The 19,748-nt window shown below is 41.2% G+C and overlaps 2 protein-coding genes across 2 annotated transcripts; both read right to left on the bottom strand.

Moving 5' to 3' along the window:
* Nucleotides 1-4,143: 4,143 nt before the first annotated feature.
* On the bottom strand, nt 4,144-9,410 carry LOC113528004 (RING finger protein 225). Its single transcript, XM_026916223.3, has 2 exons — nt 9,271-9,410; nt 4,144-6,345 (listed from the first exon to the last, which is right to left on the bottom strand). The coding sequence occupies exon 2, from the start codon at nt 6,270-6,272 to the stop codon at nt 5,649-5,651; it is 624 nt and encodes a 207-aa protein (XP_026772024.1). The 5' UTR covers nt 6,273-6,345; nt 9,271-9,410; the 3' UTR covers nt 4,144-5,648.
* A 2,655-nt stretch (nt 9,411-12,065) lies between these two features.
* wdr31 (WD repeat domain 31) lies at nt 12,066-19,619 on the bottom strand. The gene is given in 11 exon segments (XM_053229207.1): nt 12,066-12,213; nt 12,216-12,343; nt 12,972-13,134; nt 13,306-13,447; nt 13,668-13,735; nt 14,659-14,759; nt 14,860-15,004; nt 15,303-15,377; nt 17,178-17,304; nt 17,377-17,505; nt 19,169-19,619. Coding segments are annotated over 10 exon segments (1,134 nt in total). The 5' UTR covers nt 17,424-17,505; nt 19,169-19,619; the 3' UTR covers nt 12,066-12,075.
* Nucleotides 19,620-19,748: the final 129 nt, after the last annotated feature.

Genomic DNA, 19,748 nt, shown 5'->3' with positions numbered 1-19,748 from the left:
GGCGACCCTCCGCTTGGTGCAGCCTTTCTTGAAATGCATTCACCGAGTTTTTTAAGTTGGTCACAACTTCTTTAATTGCTGACACGTCTGTCTCCACTACTCTTAAGGTAGAGTTCATCTTCCTTACTTCAGTTAATAAGTTTTCCATCTTGGAATCGTTTGTCTGTCTGATGGGGTGGCGGCGCTTCATGTGCCGGCGAAGTCTGTCTGGTTGTCACGTGGCTCGTTGTTACTTCCTTAAAATACTTCGACGTGGAGGTCAACATCTGCGCTCTACAACACCCCGTGTGTCTCACAGCTGTTTAATCTCACCAGGGACGCTGGCTTTGATAAGAAATGTGGAGTAAATATGTTGAATAAATTGAATATATATCGATGGGCTCACGGAGCTACACAACTACACCGCCATCTTACTCAGCATTCCCTCCTGAATGTTTTTAAATTTAAAATTTTGAATTCCAACTGCCAGCTGATGACGTCATAACGGCTGTTACAGCAGCCGACCAATCAGCAGCTTCGCTTCAACTCATGCTTAGAATCCTAACAGACACTCGCTATAATCACACACTGGCTTTCTTTCACTCTCTCTCTCTCTCTCTCTCTCTCCCCCCTTCTTCCTTTCATTCCTCCGTTACTTTACTCATCACGTACAAACCTTTTGGAGATTTAAGATAAAATCAGCTAATGTAGGATCAGTTCCACGGTACACAGTTGATATAAACCCTGCCCTCAGATCAGCATGATGTCATATTTGAGTCTTTACTGATTCACTGTGCTTTTTCCTGATAAAGTCTACCTGCTGTAAGACTTCTGATCAACTGATGGATCATCATCACACATCATACATCACACATCATACTTTTCATCGTCATTTACACAGCTGCAGAGTTTCATTAGTACCTGTGTGTTGGAGCAGGAACTGATGAAACAGTGCAGCTGTGTTAATGACGGTGTGATGTACGATGCTGAGCCATCAGTTTGGACTCACTGTTTAATCATGAGAAAATTCAGTGAAACTTTTCTCTTTTTAAACAGGAAAATACATCAACACCCTGCCGTCAGGGCTCATTAAATTTAAAATTACAGTTAGAGTTACAGTTCTTTACAGTTAAAGAAACAATAACAGCTAAATCTCAGCTAGCTAGAAGCTAAATTTAAATTATAGAAGCTAAATTTCAGCTAGATTGAAGCTAAATTTAAGTGATCAAAATAATACACACAAAAGTTAATAAAAGTTAATAAAAGTTAATAAAAACCTGTATTCATTAAACCAAAAGCTAAATTTCAGTTAGCAAAAAAGAGAACGTTATATTTCAGTTAGTTATAAGCTAAATCTCAGTTCGAGAAAAGGTAAAAGGTAAAAAGTAAAAGTTAAACTTTAGCAAGCTGTAAACTAAATTTGTTAACTAATTTAAATTAGTGTTAAAAGTACATATATTATTATTATATCTAAAGTAAAGGCTAAATACATGTTAGGATTTTTTTTAAGTTAAATATAATTCAGGGACTTAAACTAGTTTGCTAAAGCTACAAGCAACAAAAGGTGAAGGATAAACTTCATTTCGTTCTGGTTTTCTGTTAAGATCAAGCTAAATATTTGTTAGCTAATTTAAGTTAGTTTACATTTCATTTAGTGACAATGTTAACTTTTAAATGTAAAATCTGAATAAAACATTAAACGAAAAATAAAAGATACATTTCAGTTAGCATTTCAGTAACAGCACAATATCATGCTAATATCTGCATTTATTTTGCTACAATAAAGCTAAAAAGTAAAAGCTAAATCTCTGTGTTGGTATCTGTGAGTGAAACGCCTTCTCCGTGTCGTGATGTTGGAGATTTTTTGGCTTCTTCTCTACATGGTGTGTGGGTTTCTGTGAAGCTACGCCGCAGCCTGCTTTTGATTATTTGGTCATTAACATTCGGGTCGCTCGGCTCTGGAGGTTTCTCGCGGGGGTTTCTGTGGTCGGGATGGGAACCTCTGTGTTAGAGAGTGTGTAAGGTGTACACACACTTAAACACACACTCTTACACACACTCTTAAAATTCCTCAGGAATCCATCATTGGGAATTACAGTTACAGCTTCTCGTCTTTATTTACACACATTTCCTGTTTGGGGGAAGCAGGCCAGCTGAAGTTCACACAGTTCGCCTTTCTTCAGTGTTTTTCCATTACATAATGACACAGTCATGCTGGAAACATCGCCAGCTCACAGCTTCACACCTACTGTAGCTGTACAGCGCCACCTGGTGGACAGAGAACCATCAGCTGCTGCTTCTCACTGTCACTCACTGTAACTGTAACTACAGCGACTTCGGAGTCGTAAATCATTTACAAGAAGTGTATTTATAAATAAAACATTGAAATATCAGTGCGAGTAGAAACACCTCGTTAATCTGACAGACTCTCGGAGTTCAACCTCAAGTTTGTTCTTCATTTCTCCTCATGGACCGCTAGCATCGAGCTCGTTCTCACTGCTCCGCTCTCAAACTCTCTAATGTTCACTAATAATACAGCTAGCTAGCATTAGCAAAAAGATGCTATCAGTGATAAAAGTTAAAACTCTTTCACTCATCCACAATTTAATCATTCTGTAAAGCAATTAAACAAAAGGAAATAAAATTAAATGATGTAAATATGAAATAAATCATAAACAACATCAATTAACTCCATGTCTAGCTAGTCATTATCAACGCTAGTGTCAGGTAATGTTAGCTTACCCTGAGAGCTGCGGATGAAGAATCTGTATTTCCTTTATTCAGCGTGGAATACCTTCATTGCTGTTTCGTTTTCACCAGTAATTCCTTCAAAGTTTTAGTCTCGAAGTTTTAGTCTCGAAGTTTAGTCTCGGCAGCGTCGACAGAGCTGAGGTGAAAAATCTTTCCAAGGCTGACAGGAAATCATTTTACCCTGCGTTTACTTACTTCCTGTGTTTGTGAAACGCACCTGTTTTCAAGCTAGTGTTAGCTAGAAATGTTTTGATAACGTGTTTGTTCGCTTTTTACTTCTGGTGTTAAACTAAAAATTGCACAGAAAAAGAGTAGTTCTGTAAGATATATAAACCATAAACTCAATGTTAGCTTGTCAGCTAGCTAGTTGGCTAACTATCTGGCTCGTTAGTATTAACAAGAAACATTCTTGATAACTAGCATGTTTTGTTGCCCAGAAAGCTAGCAAGTGCCTTAAAGTATATAAACAATAAACTGTTTTAATTACTAATATGAGCTTTTTTAACTAGATAGGTAGCTGGCTAGTTAGTATTAGCTGGAAATTTTATCAATAACTAGAATGTTTCTGGGGTTAACTAAAAACTGCCCAAAAAGTTCCAGAAGGTATAGCCCATAAACCATATACTCTCTTAATTGATAATGTTAGCTTGTTACCTAGATACTTACCTAGCTAGCAGGTTATTATTAGCCTGAAAGCTTCTTGATAACTAGCATGTTTATTCATTTTTAGCAGTTAAAATCACACAGAAATCTTGCTACATCCATAAGATACAGTATGACTCACAAACGGTTTTTAATTGCTAATGTTAGCTTGCTAGGTAACTAGTTGTCTATTTAATTGTAGCTAGAATCTTTCCTAATAATTAGCATGATTGTTTGTTGTTTAACAGTGGTGTTAAATTAAAAATTGCCCCCAAAAAAGCTAGCTAGTGTTAAAAGACACCATAAACTGTTCAATTGCTGTTTTAATGTTAGCTAGATAGCTATCTAGCTGGCTAGTATTAGCTAGAAACTTTCCTGATAACTAGCATGTTTATTAATTTTTAGTAGTGGTGTTAAACTACCAGAAGATATATAAAACAACTTAATTGCTAATGTTAGCTTGCTAGCACGCTAGGTAACTATTTTTAATTTGTTAATTGCTAATGTTAGCTTGCTAGCAAGCTGGTGTTAAAGTAAACATTGCCCAAAAAGCTCACTAATTCCATATAAACCATAGTTTTTTGAGGTTTTTTTTTTCATTAACATTAGCTTGTTAGCTCACTAGGTAGTTAGCTGTCTGGTAATGTTAGCTAGAAACATTCCTGATAATTAGCATATTTGTTCATTTTAGCAATGTTGCTCAAAAAAAAATTGCCCAGAAAGCTAGTTAGCTCCATAAGATATATAAACCAGAGTCTTTTGTTTGCTAACATTAGCTTGTTAGCTCACTAGGTAGATAGCTGGATATTTGGTATTAGCTAGAATATATTAGCTTTCCTGATAACAGGCATGTTTGTGCATTTTAGTTAAACTAAAAATCACCCAGAAAGATAGCTAGCTCCATAATATATCTAAACCAGAAGCCATTTTAATTGCTAATGTCATTGTGTTGGCTAGCTAGGTAGCTAGCCGGCTAGTTAAAGTAACTGTTTGTATAGCTAGTGTGGTGGTTTTGGAGAAATGCAGGGTTAGAATAGTATAAATTTAGACATTTAGCCAGCGAGTGGTGTTTTCTCTCTTTAATAAGACTGATAATGCTGAACATTCAAGTTTACAGTTAGCCTATTTAACAGCTAATAGTGCAAATCTGAGGATATCAAGTAATGACAGGAAGAAAAGATAAAAGAAGAATACATATTGTTATTTAATCAGTCTGAAGATGATGGATCATCTTCCTGAAAGTGCAGAGAGTGGCAGAGTCTCGCTCGCTTTATCAGGAGAGAAGCAGGCCGCTGCGGAGGAAACGGGTTTTTACAGAAGAACTGCAGGAGAGTCGCTGAAACCAGTTCACACGTTCTACCTAAATAAATCTCTTTAAATAAATCTCTGTATATAAATCTCTCTAAATAAATAAATCTCTCTAAATAAATAAATTTCTCTAAATAAATAAATCTCTCTACAGTATCAGCAAGTTGGCATCAAACATGTCTCGTTGCTGTAGCTGTGGTTGTGTAACTTCCTGCATGTTCTTCTGGAGCTGTGTGTGTGTGTGAAACAACAAGCAAGCGTTTGGACATATCAAGATACATTAGAGTGGTGTGTGTGTGTGTGTGTGTGTGTGAGAGAGAGAGAGAGAGAGAGTTGACAAGCCTGTTTCTTGATACAGTTTTATTTTTCTGCCTCGTGTTAAATCCGTCTTTTCCCTCTCCCCCGTGGGAAGCCTGATTCTCTCACTGCCGCAGTGAAGAGGTAAAAAAATGAGCCATGGCCCGGTGCTGATCCGAGGCCCAGTACCGATCAAAGGCATGCTGGGAGGTGCGGCTTATGTGCAACGCTATTGGCTGTTGTGGAATTCGGTCAAGCCCTTTGACCTGGTGCCTCACTGTGTTCCAGTTTCAAAAGGAAACGCATCAACATACGGAATCACGTCACAGCTCTTCAGCCATTTCAACGATAATTTAAAATCTCTACAAAGGAGATGAGGTGCTTTCTGACCTCATCCATCTCCTCTTGAAGTTCTACCGGTGAGCAGCAGATGAGATGAGGGATCAAGTCGACATCACGGCAGGCTTCAGGAGCAGGACTTACCCATAATGCACTGAGATCAGGAACATACCACGCGATTTTCTGTACTCAGACTGGGTTTGTTTGTTTCCTCCACCTGTAGTAAAGGAGCTGAACGTTTCCCGTTACTCCCTCATGAGCTTTAATCGATGAGGGAATGCCAAATATGGAAATATCGAGAAATCAAACCGCTGCCGCCTCACCCTGTGATGTCAGTGACGTTGTGAAAGGAGGATGCCGATGCCGATGGTGAGCGAGACCATGATGACCATGCCGGATATCATGAAGAACGCTCTGCACATGGGAATCCGCATGAGTCGGCTGAAGAACGGGCACACGCCGCGTCGCGTGTCCTGTTCCGCGTCAGTGCTGACGGGCGTTCCGAGGTCTAGGCTGCGGCGCTGGTTATTTGGGGAAGCTGGTATGGAGCTGGGAATGCGCTTCACCTGCAGCTTGCCTCTGTTGCGATTGAAGCGGATGCTGTAGACGTGCTGCATGGTCTCCGGCAGGCAGGACAGCACCTCCACGTCCGTGGCCAGTTTGGGAAGGCCGAGGGTGGGCAGAGGGGTGTACGCTCTGCACAGCGGACACTGCAGGCTCTCGGGCTGTGACGACTTTATGTTTATGCGTGCGAGGCATTCCAGGCAGAACGTGTGGCCGCACTGCAGCACCTTGGGCGTGTTGAACACGTTGTCGAACTGACTGAAGCACACGGCGCACTCCAGCTCTGGGAGGTCATTGTTACTGTGAACTTGAGCTTCAGAGACATCCGCGGTGCTCGGCGTGGGCTCCGTGGGCACATTGGGGCCGTCTGGTGCGTAAGGAGACCGCTCCATGTGGGTGAACAGTGATGGTGCGATGGGCAGAAATCTGACGAGTCAGTGGGGCAGCTGCAAAGCTGCTGCTGGTCTGAAAAACAAACAAACACATAAACAGACCACAATCTGATTACATTTATTTGCCTTAGAAAAAGATTCACCAAAAAAAGAGACAGGAAGCGAGTTTGCACGTGCCCAATTCATACACAGCAGCGGCCCTTCCTTGTGTTAATGACGTATTTGCTTTGGAAATGCAAATGGAAGTTTGTGAAGACCAACAACTCGGGGCCATGCAAAGCAGCAAAGCAGCACCAGCCTGTTTACTGATGGTGTGCATAGTATGTTCAGTCCGGCTCTGACAGCAGTGCAGCTGCAAATCATAGGTTTGTACAGTCCCATCCAAAAATATTGGAAAAGCAAGGCCATTTTTTTGTTTTTGCTATACACTGAAGACATTTGGGTTTGAGATCAAAAGATGAATGTGAGATGATAGATCAGAATTTCAGCTTTCATTTCCTGATATTTACATATTTACATGTTCAAACATGGCACCTTTTGTTTGAACCCATCCATTTTTCAAGTGATCAAAAATATTGGAACATGTGACTGACAGGTGTTCCTTGTTACCCAGATGTGCCCCGTTAGATTAATTGTTTAAACAGTTATTAGCTCTGAATCTCTACTCTTGTTTGAGCCCTGGGTTTCACTTGTGATGACTGCATTTCTTGTTAAAAAGGATCACAAATGCTGCCTGTGGAGGGTGAGAAGTCTAATCAAAGACACCTCTCACCCCAACCATCGTCTGTTTACTCCTCTACCATCTGGGAAACGCTACAGGAGTCTTCACTGTCGCAATAGCAGACTCAGGAGTTTCCTCCCATCAGCTGTCTGCCTTCTGAGCTCTGAACTCAGGCGCGGAAGTGTACAGCCCTATTCTGACCCACGCAAAACAAAAAAAAACTTTTCTGTACAACAATAATGCTGTTTGCACTCTTAAATACTATCTCTCACTTGTCATTTGCACTACCATAGTAACTCACCTTTGCACCTCATTCTCACTTGCATCATTACTACATGATGCTATCAGTATAGTATATATATATATATACACCTCATTTCTCTGTACAATGCACTTTCTATATCTGTAGAGAAGGTATATATATATATATATATATATATATATATATATATATATATATATATGACATATTGCTTTTTGCACTTCTGGTTAGATGTTAACTGCATTTCATTGGCTCTGTACTTGTACCCTGCACAATGACAGCAAAATTGTATCTAATCTAATCTAATTTAATCTACTCTAATCTAATAAACCAACATGAAGAACAGAGAGCTGTCTATGGGAGAAAAATAAGCCATTTTGAAGCTGAGAAAAGAGGGGAAATCAATCGAAGCCATTGCACAAGCATTGGGCATAGCCAATACAACAGTTTGCAGTGTCCTGAAAAAGAAAGAAATCACAGGTGTACTAACAACCAGACATGGAACAGGTCGGCCAAGGAAAACAGCAGCAGCTGATAACAGAAACATTGTGAGACCTGTGAAGAAAAACCCAAAAACAACAGTCAGTCCACCGTTTGAGGAAGACTTCAAGAGCAAAAATATAGAGGACATACCACAAGATGCAAACCTCTCATCAGCAGTAAGAATCAGAAGGCCAGACTAGAATTCACAAAGAAATACAGAGATGATCCACAGATGTTCTGGAACAAAGATGAACCTCTACCAAAGTGAAGGAAAGGCCAAAGTGTGGAGAAAGAACGGATCTGCTCATGATCCAAAACATACAAGCTCATGGGTCAAACACAATGGAGGTAGTGTCATGGCCTGGGCTTGCATGGCTGCTCCTGGAACAGACTCACTAATCTTTATAGATGATGGAGCTCATGATGGTAGCAGCAGAATGAAGTCAGAAGTCTACAGAAACATTCTGTCTGCTAATTTACAGAGAAATGCATCCAATCTAATTGGAAGGAGCTTCATCATGCAGCAAGACAACGACCCAAAACACACTGCAACACAACAAAGCACTTCATCAGGGGAAAAGTGGAAGGTTTTAGACTGGCCAAGTCCATCAGCAGACCTTAACCCAACTGAGCAGCATTTCACCTCCTGAAGAGGAGACTGAAGGGAGAAACCCCCCAAAACTAACAACAACTGAAAGAAGCTGCTGCTACAAGCCTGGAAAAGCTTCACAGAAGAAGAATGCAGCAGTTTGGTGATGTCAGTGGATCACCGGATTGATGCAGTTATTGCACGCGAGAGATATGCAGCCAAATATTAAGTGTTATTTACTTTAAGACTATCTGTTCCAATACTTTCGCTCATCTAAAAATTGGGTGGTTTGACACCAAATGCACCATGTTCTAAGTTGTTTAACACGTCTAGATGTAAATATCAGGAAATGAAAACTGAAATTCTGATCTATCGTCTCATATTCATCTTTTGATCTCAAACCCAAATGTCTTCAGTGTACAGCAAAAACAATAGAATTGGCCTTGCTGTTCCAGTACTTTCGGAGGAGGCTGTATTAATACACTCATTCTAATATGTTATTGTTTCTATAGTAACAGGCCCTTGTGCAATGACTTACACATATTAAAAATATGTGTAATTGTTGAGTTGTAGTTTGTGAGAAGACATTTATTTAATATTTATGGACAACGGAGTCTCCAGTTTTGTAATAGTCAGAGGTAAAGCTGTAACTTGAGGTTTTCTGACATCTGTGTGACATCAAGAACTGACTTTGCAACTTCGCAAAACACTAAATGTAACTATAAAAGGATAAAAAGTATGATGTGCCATTCTTTAATAAATAAAAAATATTGTAATGGTAATTTGCAGTGGTGTAAGAGGAATAAAACTCTTGGAGACGTGCTGTTAATAGAAAATAATGAACTTCGGAGTGGTACCAGTAACTCTGCTTCATCACACACACACACACACACACACACACACACACACACGGCTGTGGTTATAGTAGTGATGTTTCACCTACCTGGATCCCCCGCTCTCTCCGTACAGAGCCTCCATCACTCGGCCCGCGGCTCAGTGTGTCCCCTGCGGCTCTGTCGCTTCATTAAGCCTTCCTGAACCGTTCCTCCTTCTCTCTACATGTCTATCTAAACCGTTTCTCCCACTTCCTCTCTCTCTCACTCTCTCTCTCTGTCTCTCTCTCTCTCTCCCTCAGTTCCTGCACTAGTACGCTGGAGTTCACCGTGTGTGGTGGGATTTGCATACAGGAATAACATGCACCAGGAAACACACAGAGTAGTCAAATAACGCTGAGAGACACACAGACAGAGACAGACAGAAACAGCGAGAGATGTGTGTGTGTGTGTGTGTGTGTGCAGGTTGGACATGTGTTAGGTCCAGCAAAGGTCAAAGGTCAGTGTCTGTTCAATAATAATAATAATAATAATAATAATAATTACCATTACACCACAGCACTGTTGAAAATCACAGGTTTATATTAATGCACTCGTTCTAATACGGTATCGTTTCTATAGCAACAGCTCATTCACAGACGGACACTCTGGATTTTAAAAATCATTGATATGATGAAGTTTCCTCTAAAGAGACATTTATTTAACATCTATGGAAGGAGTCTCCAGTGTCAGCGCTTTGTAACAGTCAGAAAATCTGACTCAAAACTTGTCCCTAAACATTTCCCCTTTTTTTTGGTCAATTTTTGTTGATTATCTTCACATTTTTTACTAATGCTCATAAAATCTAATAAACCCAACACAACTGATTTATGATTTTTTTAAAATTGTTTATTTCTGAATCATCCCAGAATTAATATATACACTTAATATAAATACTATAGCATAAATTACTATGATACTGTATTTTTAAAAAATGCTACATTTGATGAGTTTAAGAGTTTACTTTTTTAAAATATAGTTTGGTGGAAAATGAAGTCACAACATTCACTTTTCCTCAGATGTAACCGCTCAGCAAGGGCAGGTTTGGTGTGTGAAGTTCGTTCATTTTCTCGCTGGAGCTACCAGGCTAAAGTCTCCTTCTCCCAAACGTTTAAATACACATACATTGTAAAGCTAATTAGTTTAAATAAAGTATTTAATGAAATAGCAGTGAGAGTCCATTTTAAAAAGAGGGTGGAGCCTAGAATGACCCTGAAAGTCGGGATCACTTTGGCGCTGGAGTGGTACATTCTGCCCTTTAGTTAGAGGAACATCATTAAAGGTAGTGGTACAATTTGACCTTCAGAGTCCTTGATGTACTTTTAGGTCACTCATGGTCTTTTTCTTCATCTCCATCTGTCCACTTTCAGTGATCCCGTGCCCACTGTAGCATCAGATTCCTGTTCCTGGCTGACAGGAGAGGAACCTGATGTGGTCTCCTGCTGTTGTAGCTCATCCGCCTTAAGGTTCGTCGTTCTGAGATGCTTTTCTGCTCAGCACAGTTGTAAAGAGTGGTTATTTCCCGTCAGCTCAAACTAGTCTGGCCATACTCTTCATCAACAATGCGTTTCCGCCAACAGAACTGATGTTCACGTGATGTTTTTTGTTTTTCGTACCTTTCTGTTTAGAGACTGTTGTGTGTGAAAATCCCAGGAGCTCAGCAGTTTCTGAAATACTCAAACTCACACCAACAGCCATGCCACGGTCACAGTCACTGAGATCGCCGAGATCACGGAGATCTTCCCCCCATTCTGATGTTCGATGTGAACATTAACGGAAGCTCTTGTCCTGCATCTGCATGATGTTATACACTGCACAGCTGCCTGGTGATCGGCTGATTGGACAACTGCATGAACCAGCAGGTGTGCAGGTGTTCCTGCTTTTCTAATGTGGCTGATCAGTGTATATAAATAACTAGTTTAAAGCATTTTGTGTTTTGTGTTGTTTGTCAGCCCAAATCTCCAGCACTACGACTCTGTCCTTTGGCTCAGTTTAGCAGCTCGCAAAACATCTACAAAAAACCCACAACGCGCGACATGTTTGATTCACTTCCTGCAGTGAGTCAATTCAGAGTCGAAAGTAGAACGAGACCACGTCGCTCAGATGCTCTCAGACCTGAGTGTGAGTTCCTGAGTGTGTTCTCCTGCCTAAAGAACCGCACAGAGGAGGAGAACACCCCAGGGTTCTGTTCACACACACACACACACACACACACACACACACACACTAAACACTAACCGCTGTGTACATGAAGGAACATTTGCATTGTTTATTCTGTATTGAACAAGATGTACCTGTACTGTACTATTTTTGTGTTTCCTACGCAGGTCTCCACTTTTTCAAGTGACTTTACTGCATCACTCTGTGTGTGTGTGTGTGTGTGTGTGTGGGCGTGTGTGTGTGTCCTTCCTGTTTGTGTACAGTGTTTTTGTATACATTAGTGGTTAGTAAATGCAAAGCAGAAGTGGAGAACGGAAAAACCAAAACAGGTTCTCCATATCAGTGACTGCAAACGTTGTAGAGCTCCTGTGTGTGTGTGTGTGTGTGTGTGTTATAACACACTCGGACCGTTTCTTTGCATAATTTGTTTGATAATAGTGAGGAAGGAGAGGAAAATCATGGCATAGTGCTTGTTCTTTGGTGTGTTTAAGCCGTAGCTCACTCCATCCACACACTCACTCACTCACACACACACACACACACTCACACACACTCACTATCAGGGCAGTGTCAGTGCCATAAAGAGAATAAACCCCCACTCACATCATTTCCATTGATGGACAGGGTAGAGGGGGTGCCAATACTTAGATACACCTGTGACATGGACAGTGGGCGGAGCTTATACAATGAGCAAAGAGTGTAAAGGTCTCAGTGCATTAATGATGTGTGCGTGATGGCAGTGCGTCCCTGAGTGAGAAGTTCTCTCCTGCTCCAGACAGGAAGTTAGCGCTAGCGTTAGCATTAGCATTAGCATTAGCGCTGGTCAGAAGCGTGCCACTTCCCTGACGCTGGGGGTCGTCCCCTGTGACAGCTGCAGCTGGTGGAGGCCGGAGTTGTAGCTGGCACACAGGAGAGAGCTGGAGTCACACGGTGCTAACGACGCCAACGGCCCTGAGCCGTCCAGAGACAGAGTGAACAAACACGCTGCACACACACACACACACACACACACACACACACACACACACACACAGAAAGACTGGAGTATATCCTTGATCATCAGAATTATAAAATATTGATGTTCATTATTCATCTTCTGTAGTAGAGTGAGTTGTGTCACTGTGAGCGCTCTCAGAGCCGCGGCTTGCACGTCACTATCTGATCTCACTCAGCGAGATTAGAGTCAGATCAGCAGCCGTTTGACTTGTTTTCAGATGCTACTGACACCAGAGCTGAACATGGTGGAAAAACGCTCCCAGCTCTCCCACCACTGCTGTAAATGTCACGTCCTCCATCTAAGGAAAGCGGCTCACTGATCTGATCTGAGCTTCCACGCTGCGCGCTCTCGGTTTCAGAAATTACAGCTGAAGTGTGGTTTATTACGTTTTTTACTGCACAAACAAAGCAAAGCAGCCTGTGAGTAGTGAAGAGAAACCGTTTCAGACTAGTTTTTTAATCACTGGTCAACTAGTGAACATTACTAGCTGTTAATAGTTACGCGACTGTTACTACCTGCAACATATTTATGCACTGATTCCTTAGAAATCTTCTCTGTCTTACAGATTTTCTCTGTGCGTGTGTGTGTGTGTGTGTGTGTGTGTGTGTGTGTTACCGGCCGTGTTCTGGTCCCAGATCTTGACCGAGCAGTCGTGCGATGATGAAGCGACGAGCGCAGGCGAGCCGATGCTCGGGGGGAGGAACACGCAGCACGCCGTCGTCTGAACATGTCCTCTGTATTCCACCACCTTACAGCCTGGCTGTCTGAGGTCCCACAGCTACACACACACACACACACACACACACACACACTTACAGAGTGATCGGATACACACACAGGCATCAGCAGTCCCAGCTGTTCAGTAGTAATCAGATAGATACACAAGCATGTAACACACACACCTCACACACACACACACACACACATACACACACACACACACACTGACCGTGGCCTCACAGCCGTGACCCCCGAAGCCGTTGCTGCAGGACAGTAGGTGGTAGCGGTTCACACTCACGTCACAGTGAGTCTGGATGTACTGCTTAGCTGGAAACGTGTTCGTCACCTGCCATGTCCGACTGTCCCACACTCTGTAACACACACACACACACACACACACAGACACACACACACACACACACAGACACACCTATCCTACATTACACAGGAAATCTACAACGTTCATTTCCTGCCACTGAATCTGATTATTATGTGATTATGTGTCATGAACATCTGATAAAATTAAAATGAAAATGACTTTTTTTTGACTTCACATTTGGTTTGTGATTAAACTCTGCTCTGACGTCTCACCTGATGGTTTTATCTTCTGAGGTTTGGACTATTGAGGTTCCTCCAGGAACCCAACACAGATGAGTTACCTGATATATATATATATATATATATATATATATATATATATATAGAGAGAGAGAGAGAGAGAGAGAGTTACTGAATAACTGTGTTAATATCAGTAGTAATCACTCACACACACACACACACACACACACACAGGATTTATCTGGTGTAGATAGCAGAGACACATCAGTCACTAACCACCACCAAGTGAACGTTCATTACATCACTGTGACGGCACACACCACCCACAACCATCACCTTTACTGTTATTCTTTATTCACACGCTGTATTAATGTCAGCAGTAATCACACACACCTAACACACACCTCACACACACACACACACACATGTTTATATGCAAAAATACACTGTGGGAGGGAATATGATCACACATCCAACACCTGGGGGATTGTGGGTAATGGAGTGTGTGTGTAAGGTGTGTGAGGTGTGTGTGAGGTGTGTGTGAGGTATGTGTACAAGGTGTGTGTGTGTGAGGTGTGTGTGTGTGTGTATAAGGTGTGTGTATAAGGTGTGTGTGTGAGGTGTGTCTGTGTGAGGTGTGTATAAGGTGTGTGAGGTGTGTGTGTGTGCGTAAGGTGTGTGTGTGTGTGTGTGTGTGTGTGTGTGTGTGTGAAGTGTGTATAAGGTGTGTATAAGGTGTGTGTGTGAGGTGTGTGTGTGTGAGGTGTGTGTGTGTGTGTGTGTGAGGTGTGTGTGTGAAGTGTGTATAAGGTGTGTATAAGGTGTGTGTGTGTGAGGTGTGTGCGTGAGGTGTGTGTGTATGTGTGTGAGGTGTGAGGTGTGTGTATGTGTGTGTATGTGTGTGAGGTGTGTGTGTATGAGGTGTGTGTGTATGAGGTGTGTGTGTGAGGTGTGAGGTGTGTGTGTGTGAGGTGTGTGTGTGTGTGTGTGTGTGAGGTGTGTGTGTGTGTGTGTTCTCTCTCACCAGGTTGCGTGAGATGGTGTTTCTGTGTAAACACTTGCCGCTCTCGACGTCCCACAGACACATGGAGTTATCACGAGAGCCGGTGCACAGCTTCGAGCCGTCTGCAGCACGGTTATTACTCATTATTAACATCAGGGTTTAGCGAAACAGCAGCTGTGTGTGTGTGTGTATGAGGTGTGTGTGTGTGTGTGTGTGAGAGACCTGGGCTGACAGCGACTCCGTTGACGACGAGTTCATGCCCACAGAATGACTGGATGGGGTTCGGACCTCCGGTAAAATCCCACATCAACACTGATTTATCCCGGGATGCGCTGAAGATCCACGTACTGCCTGCAAAGCAGCCCAGCTACACACACACACACACGCATACACACACGCGCACACACGCGCGCACACACACACACACACACACACACACACACGCATACACATGCGCACAAACACATACGCACACACGCGCACGCACAGGCACACACACACAGAAAGACTAAAGTGTAACTGTGTCACGGTTTGTAAAATGACTGCTGATGTAATGAGTGAGCTGGTCGTCAGGGTAACGCTGTGTTAAATCTCTGATGTGTGTGTGTAAGCTGTAAGAGGTTATAATGTGTAATAAATGTTTATGAATGCTGTTAATGCGTTACCTTGGTGATCTCCTTGCTGTGGCCATGAAAACATCTGCACACCTTTCCTGCTCTCCAGTCATACACAACAACCGCCTGAGCGAGAACAGAGACACGCTTCATAACCCATACATAACTCACACTTCCTGTCCCTTACGCAGCTTAATACACGCTTCATAACCCATACATAACTCACACTTCCTGTCCCATACGCAGCTTAATACACGCTTCATAACCCATATATAACTCACACTTCCTGTCCCATACGCAGCTTAATACACGCTTCATAACCCATACATAACTCACACTTCCTGTCCCTTATACAGCTTAATACACGCTTCATAACCCATACATAACTCACACTTCCTGTCCCATACGCAGCTTAATACACGCTTCATAACCCATACATAACTCACACTTCCTGTCCCATACGCAGCTTAATACACGCTTCATAACCCATACATAACTCACACTTCCTGTCCCATACGCAGCTTAATACACGCTTCATAACCCATACATAACTCACACTTCCTGTCCCATACGCAGCTTAATACACGCTTCATAACCCATACATAACTCACACTTCCTGTCCCATACGCAGCTTAATACACGCTTCATAACCCATACATAACTCACACTTCCTGTCCCATACGCAGCTTAATACACGCTTCATAACCCATACATAACTCACACTTCCTGTCCCATACGCAGCTTAATACACGCTTCATAACCCATACATAACTCACACTTCCTGTCCCTTACGCAGCTTAATACACGCTTCATAACCCATACATAACTCACACTTCCTGTCCCATACGCAGCTTAATACAAGCTTCATAACCCATACATAACTCACACTTCCTGTCCCATATGCAGCTTAATACACACTTCATAACCCATACATAACTCACACTTCCTGTCCCATGCACAGCTTAATACACGCTTCATAACTCATACATAACTCACACTTCCTGTCCCTTATATAGCTTAATACACACTTCATAAACCATACATAACTCACACTTCCTGTCCCTTATACAGCTTAATACACACTTCATAAACCATACATAACTCACACTTCCTGTCCCATACGCAGCTTAATACACACTTCATAACTCATACATAACTCACACTTTCTGTCCCATGCACAGCTTAATACACGCTTCATAACCCATACATAACTCACACTTCCTGTCCCATGCACAGCTTAATACACGCTTCATAACCCATAGATAACTCACACTTCCTGTGCCATACGCAGCTTAATACAAGCTTCATAACCCATACATAACTCACACTTCCTGTCCCATACGCAGCTTAATACACACTTCATAACTCATACATAATTCACACTTCCTGTCCCATGCACAGCTTAATACACGCTTCATAACCCATACATAACTCACACTTCCTGTCCCATGCACAGCTTAATACACGCTTCATAACCCATACATAACTCACACTTCCTGTCCCATGCACAGCTTAATACACGCTTCATAACCCATACATAACTCACACTTCCTGTCCCGTACGCAGCTTAATACACGCTTCATAACCCATACATAACTCACACTTCCTGTCCCATACGCAGCTTAATACACACTTCATAACTCATACATAACTCACACTTCCTGTCCCATGCACAGCTTAATACACGCTTCATAACTCATACATAACTCACACTTCCTGTCCCTTATACAGCTTAATACAGGCTTCATAAACCATACATAACTCACAGTTAGTGTCCCATATGCAGCTTAATACACGCTTCATAACCCAATCATAGCTTAATAAACACTACATAACACATTTCTATACACATATCTCATGCATTTATTTACATGCACACACTTTACACACATTTCAGTGCACATGAACACACACACACTCACTCACCTGGTCACTCCCACCTGACACACACAGGTCAGAGGTCAATGAGGTCACGCAGTTGACAGCGTCGGAGTGGGCGGGCTCATACTGCACCACCTGGGGTACAGGTGTAGACTCCGCCCCCTCTCTGGCTCTGCACAGGTAAGAAGGATGTGAATGACAGTGTGAGCTGATGTGAAGCAGGTGTACAGGTAAAGTGTCTCACCTGTAGAGGTCAGAGCGGCGTCGCAGTTTACTCTGCAGTTTCCCCATGCTGCTGGAGGGGACACTCACCACGCCTAACGCATATCACACCTGCACACACCTGCACACAGCTGCACACACCTGCACACACCTGCACATATACGAGGATATAATACTGATGTCACAAAGCATGTATGACTGTGTCTTTTATTAACACTTTTATGCATTTCTTTAAAGTAATAATTACAATCTCTGCTTATTTGATCTTTTTATTAATGTTTTATCCACCTGCTGTCATCAAACCCAGCTTTTCTCATTTTTTAAATTCTATTTTTAAATGTAAATGTATGCATGTTTAATTAGACGAAGCCTGATTTGCATAAATACATGCAATTTTATTGAAAAGGTTCCAAAAAAATAAGAGTCAACAAAATAATAGTGATATACATTTGTGATAGTGATCTGTTAATGATCGGTTAACGATAGTGATCTGTCAGTGATATATTACTGATCTGTTAAAGATAGTGATCTGTTAGTGATATAGTAGTGATCTGTTAGTGACAGTGATCTGTTAGTGATATATTAGTGATCTGTTAGTGATATAGTAGTGATCTGTTAGTGACAGTGATCTGTTAGTGATCTGTTAGTGATGTTAGTGACAGTGATTTGTCAGTGATATATTACTGATCTGTTAAAGATAGTGATCTGTTATTGATATAGTAGTGATCTGTTAGTGATAGTGATCTGTTAGTGATATATTAGTGATCTGTTAATGATAGTGATTTGTCAGTGATATAGTAGTGATCTGTTAGTGATAGTGATCTGTTAGTGATATAGTAGTGATCTGTTAGTGATATAGTAGTGATCTGTTAGTGATAGTGATCTGTTAGTGATAGTGATTTGTCAGTGATAGTGATCTGTTAGTGATATAACAGTGATCTGTTAGTGATAGTGATCTGTTAGTGATATAGTAGTGATCTGTTAGTGATATATTAGTGATCTGTTAATGATAGTGATTTGTCAGTGATATATTACTGATCTGTTAAAGATAGTGATCTGTTAGTGATATATTAGTGATCTGTTAGTGATAGTGATTTGTCAGTGATAGTGATCTGTCAGTGATATAATAGTGATCTGTTAGTGATAGTGATCTGTTAGTGATCTGTTAGTGATATAGTAGTGATCTGTTAGTGATAGTGATCTGTTAGTGATATAGTAGTGATCTGTTAGTGATAGTGATTTGTCAGTGATAGTGATCTGTTAGTGATATAATAGTGATCTGTTAGTGATAGTGATCTGTTAGTGATCTGTTAGTGATATAGTAGTGATCTGTTAGTGATAGTGATCTGTTAGTGATATAGTAGTGATCTGTTAGTGATATAGTAGTGATCTGTTAGTGATATAGTAGTGATCTGTTAGTGATAGTGATCTGTTAGTGATATAGTAGTGATCTGTTAGTGATATAGTAGTGATCTGTTAGTGATATAGTAGTGATCTGTTAGTGATAGTGATCTGTCAGTGATCTAGTTTCCCCTGCAGGTTGGAACAGTTGAATCCTATTAAGTGTGTTGATCCTCTCTCACAGAGCATTAAGAGACAACATGGCGCTTCTGCACCTCTTTACATCAGCTCTGACCTGAATTTGCACTTTCTGACCACTTTGTGAGTTTTTGTGTGTTTTTATCAGTCTGTATAAAGTCGAACAGCACAAACCCTAAATCACTGGGCTTTAATGGGAGAGATGCTAGCATGCTAACTTCTCTAATACACACAGATTAGCTACACGACCACGCGACACACACGGAGAAACTTACCGCGAAGAAGTGTAAATAAAAACCAGAGTGGCGCTAGTTTTGATTCTTTACTATGTTTGATAAAATAAATAGATTTAAAGCTCATAAAACTTGTGAAGTTCAGAAGTTCATTCACTTCTCCACAGAGACGCTTCCCCCGTTGCCAGGCGAGTCCGGGTCACGTGATCGCAGTGGGCGGCGCCTGGACGAAACGTCACACTAATACCGGAAGTAAATATTCCCAGTTCATTTCTTCACTTCTTCTGCTCCTTTTGGTTTTTTTTTTTGTTTTTTTTAATTTATGTATTAATAGTGCAACATCTAGGTTCAATCATGTTCAACATTTTACATGTTAAATATAGATTTTAAGACAAATATTAACAATAATAATAATAAAAAGAACAGTACACTAACTGAGCAATCAGTTGTTGTCAATCAACACAAAAAATGTTGTAAATGTTTTGTTCAAAGTGTAAATTTCATTTTGTGTATAAACAATTTAGGCAAAAGAGAATGTAACAGAATAAACTATCTTTACTGTAATTGTACAAACACAGTAGAATTTGGTTTTTATATTAATTTATATTAATGTGCAAGCTTT

This window comes from Pangasianodon hypophthalmus, chromosome 24 (assembly GCF_027358585.1).
Source record: "Pangasianodon hypophthalmus isolate fPanHyp1 chromosome 24, fPanHyp1.pri, whole genome shotgun sequence".
Classification (NCBI taxonomy): Eukaryota; Metazoa; Chordata; class Actinopteri; order Siluriformes; family Pangasiidae; genus Pangasianodon; species Pangasianodon hypophthalmus.
This window is presented reverse-complemented; position numbering and strand designations above follow the sequence as displayed.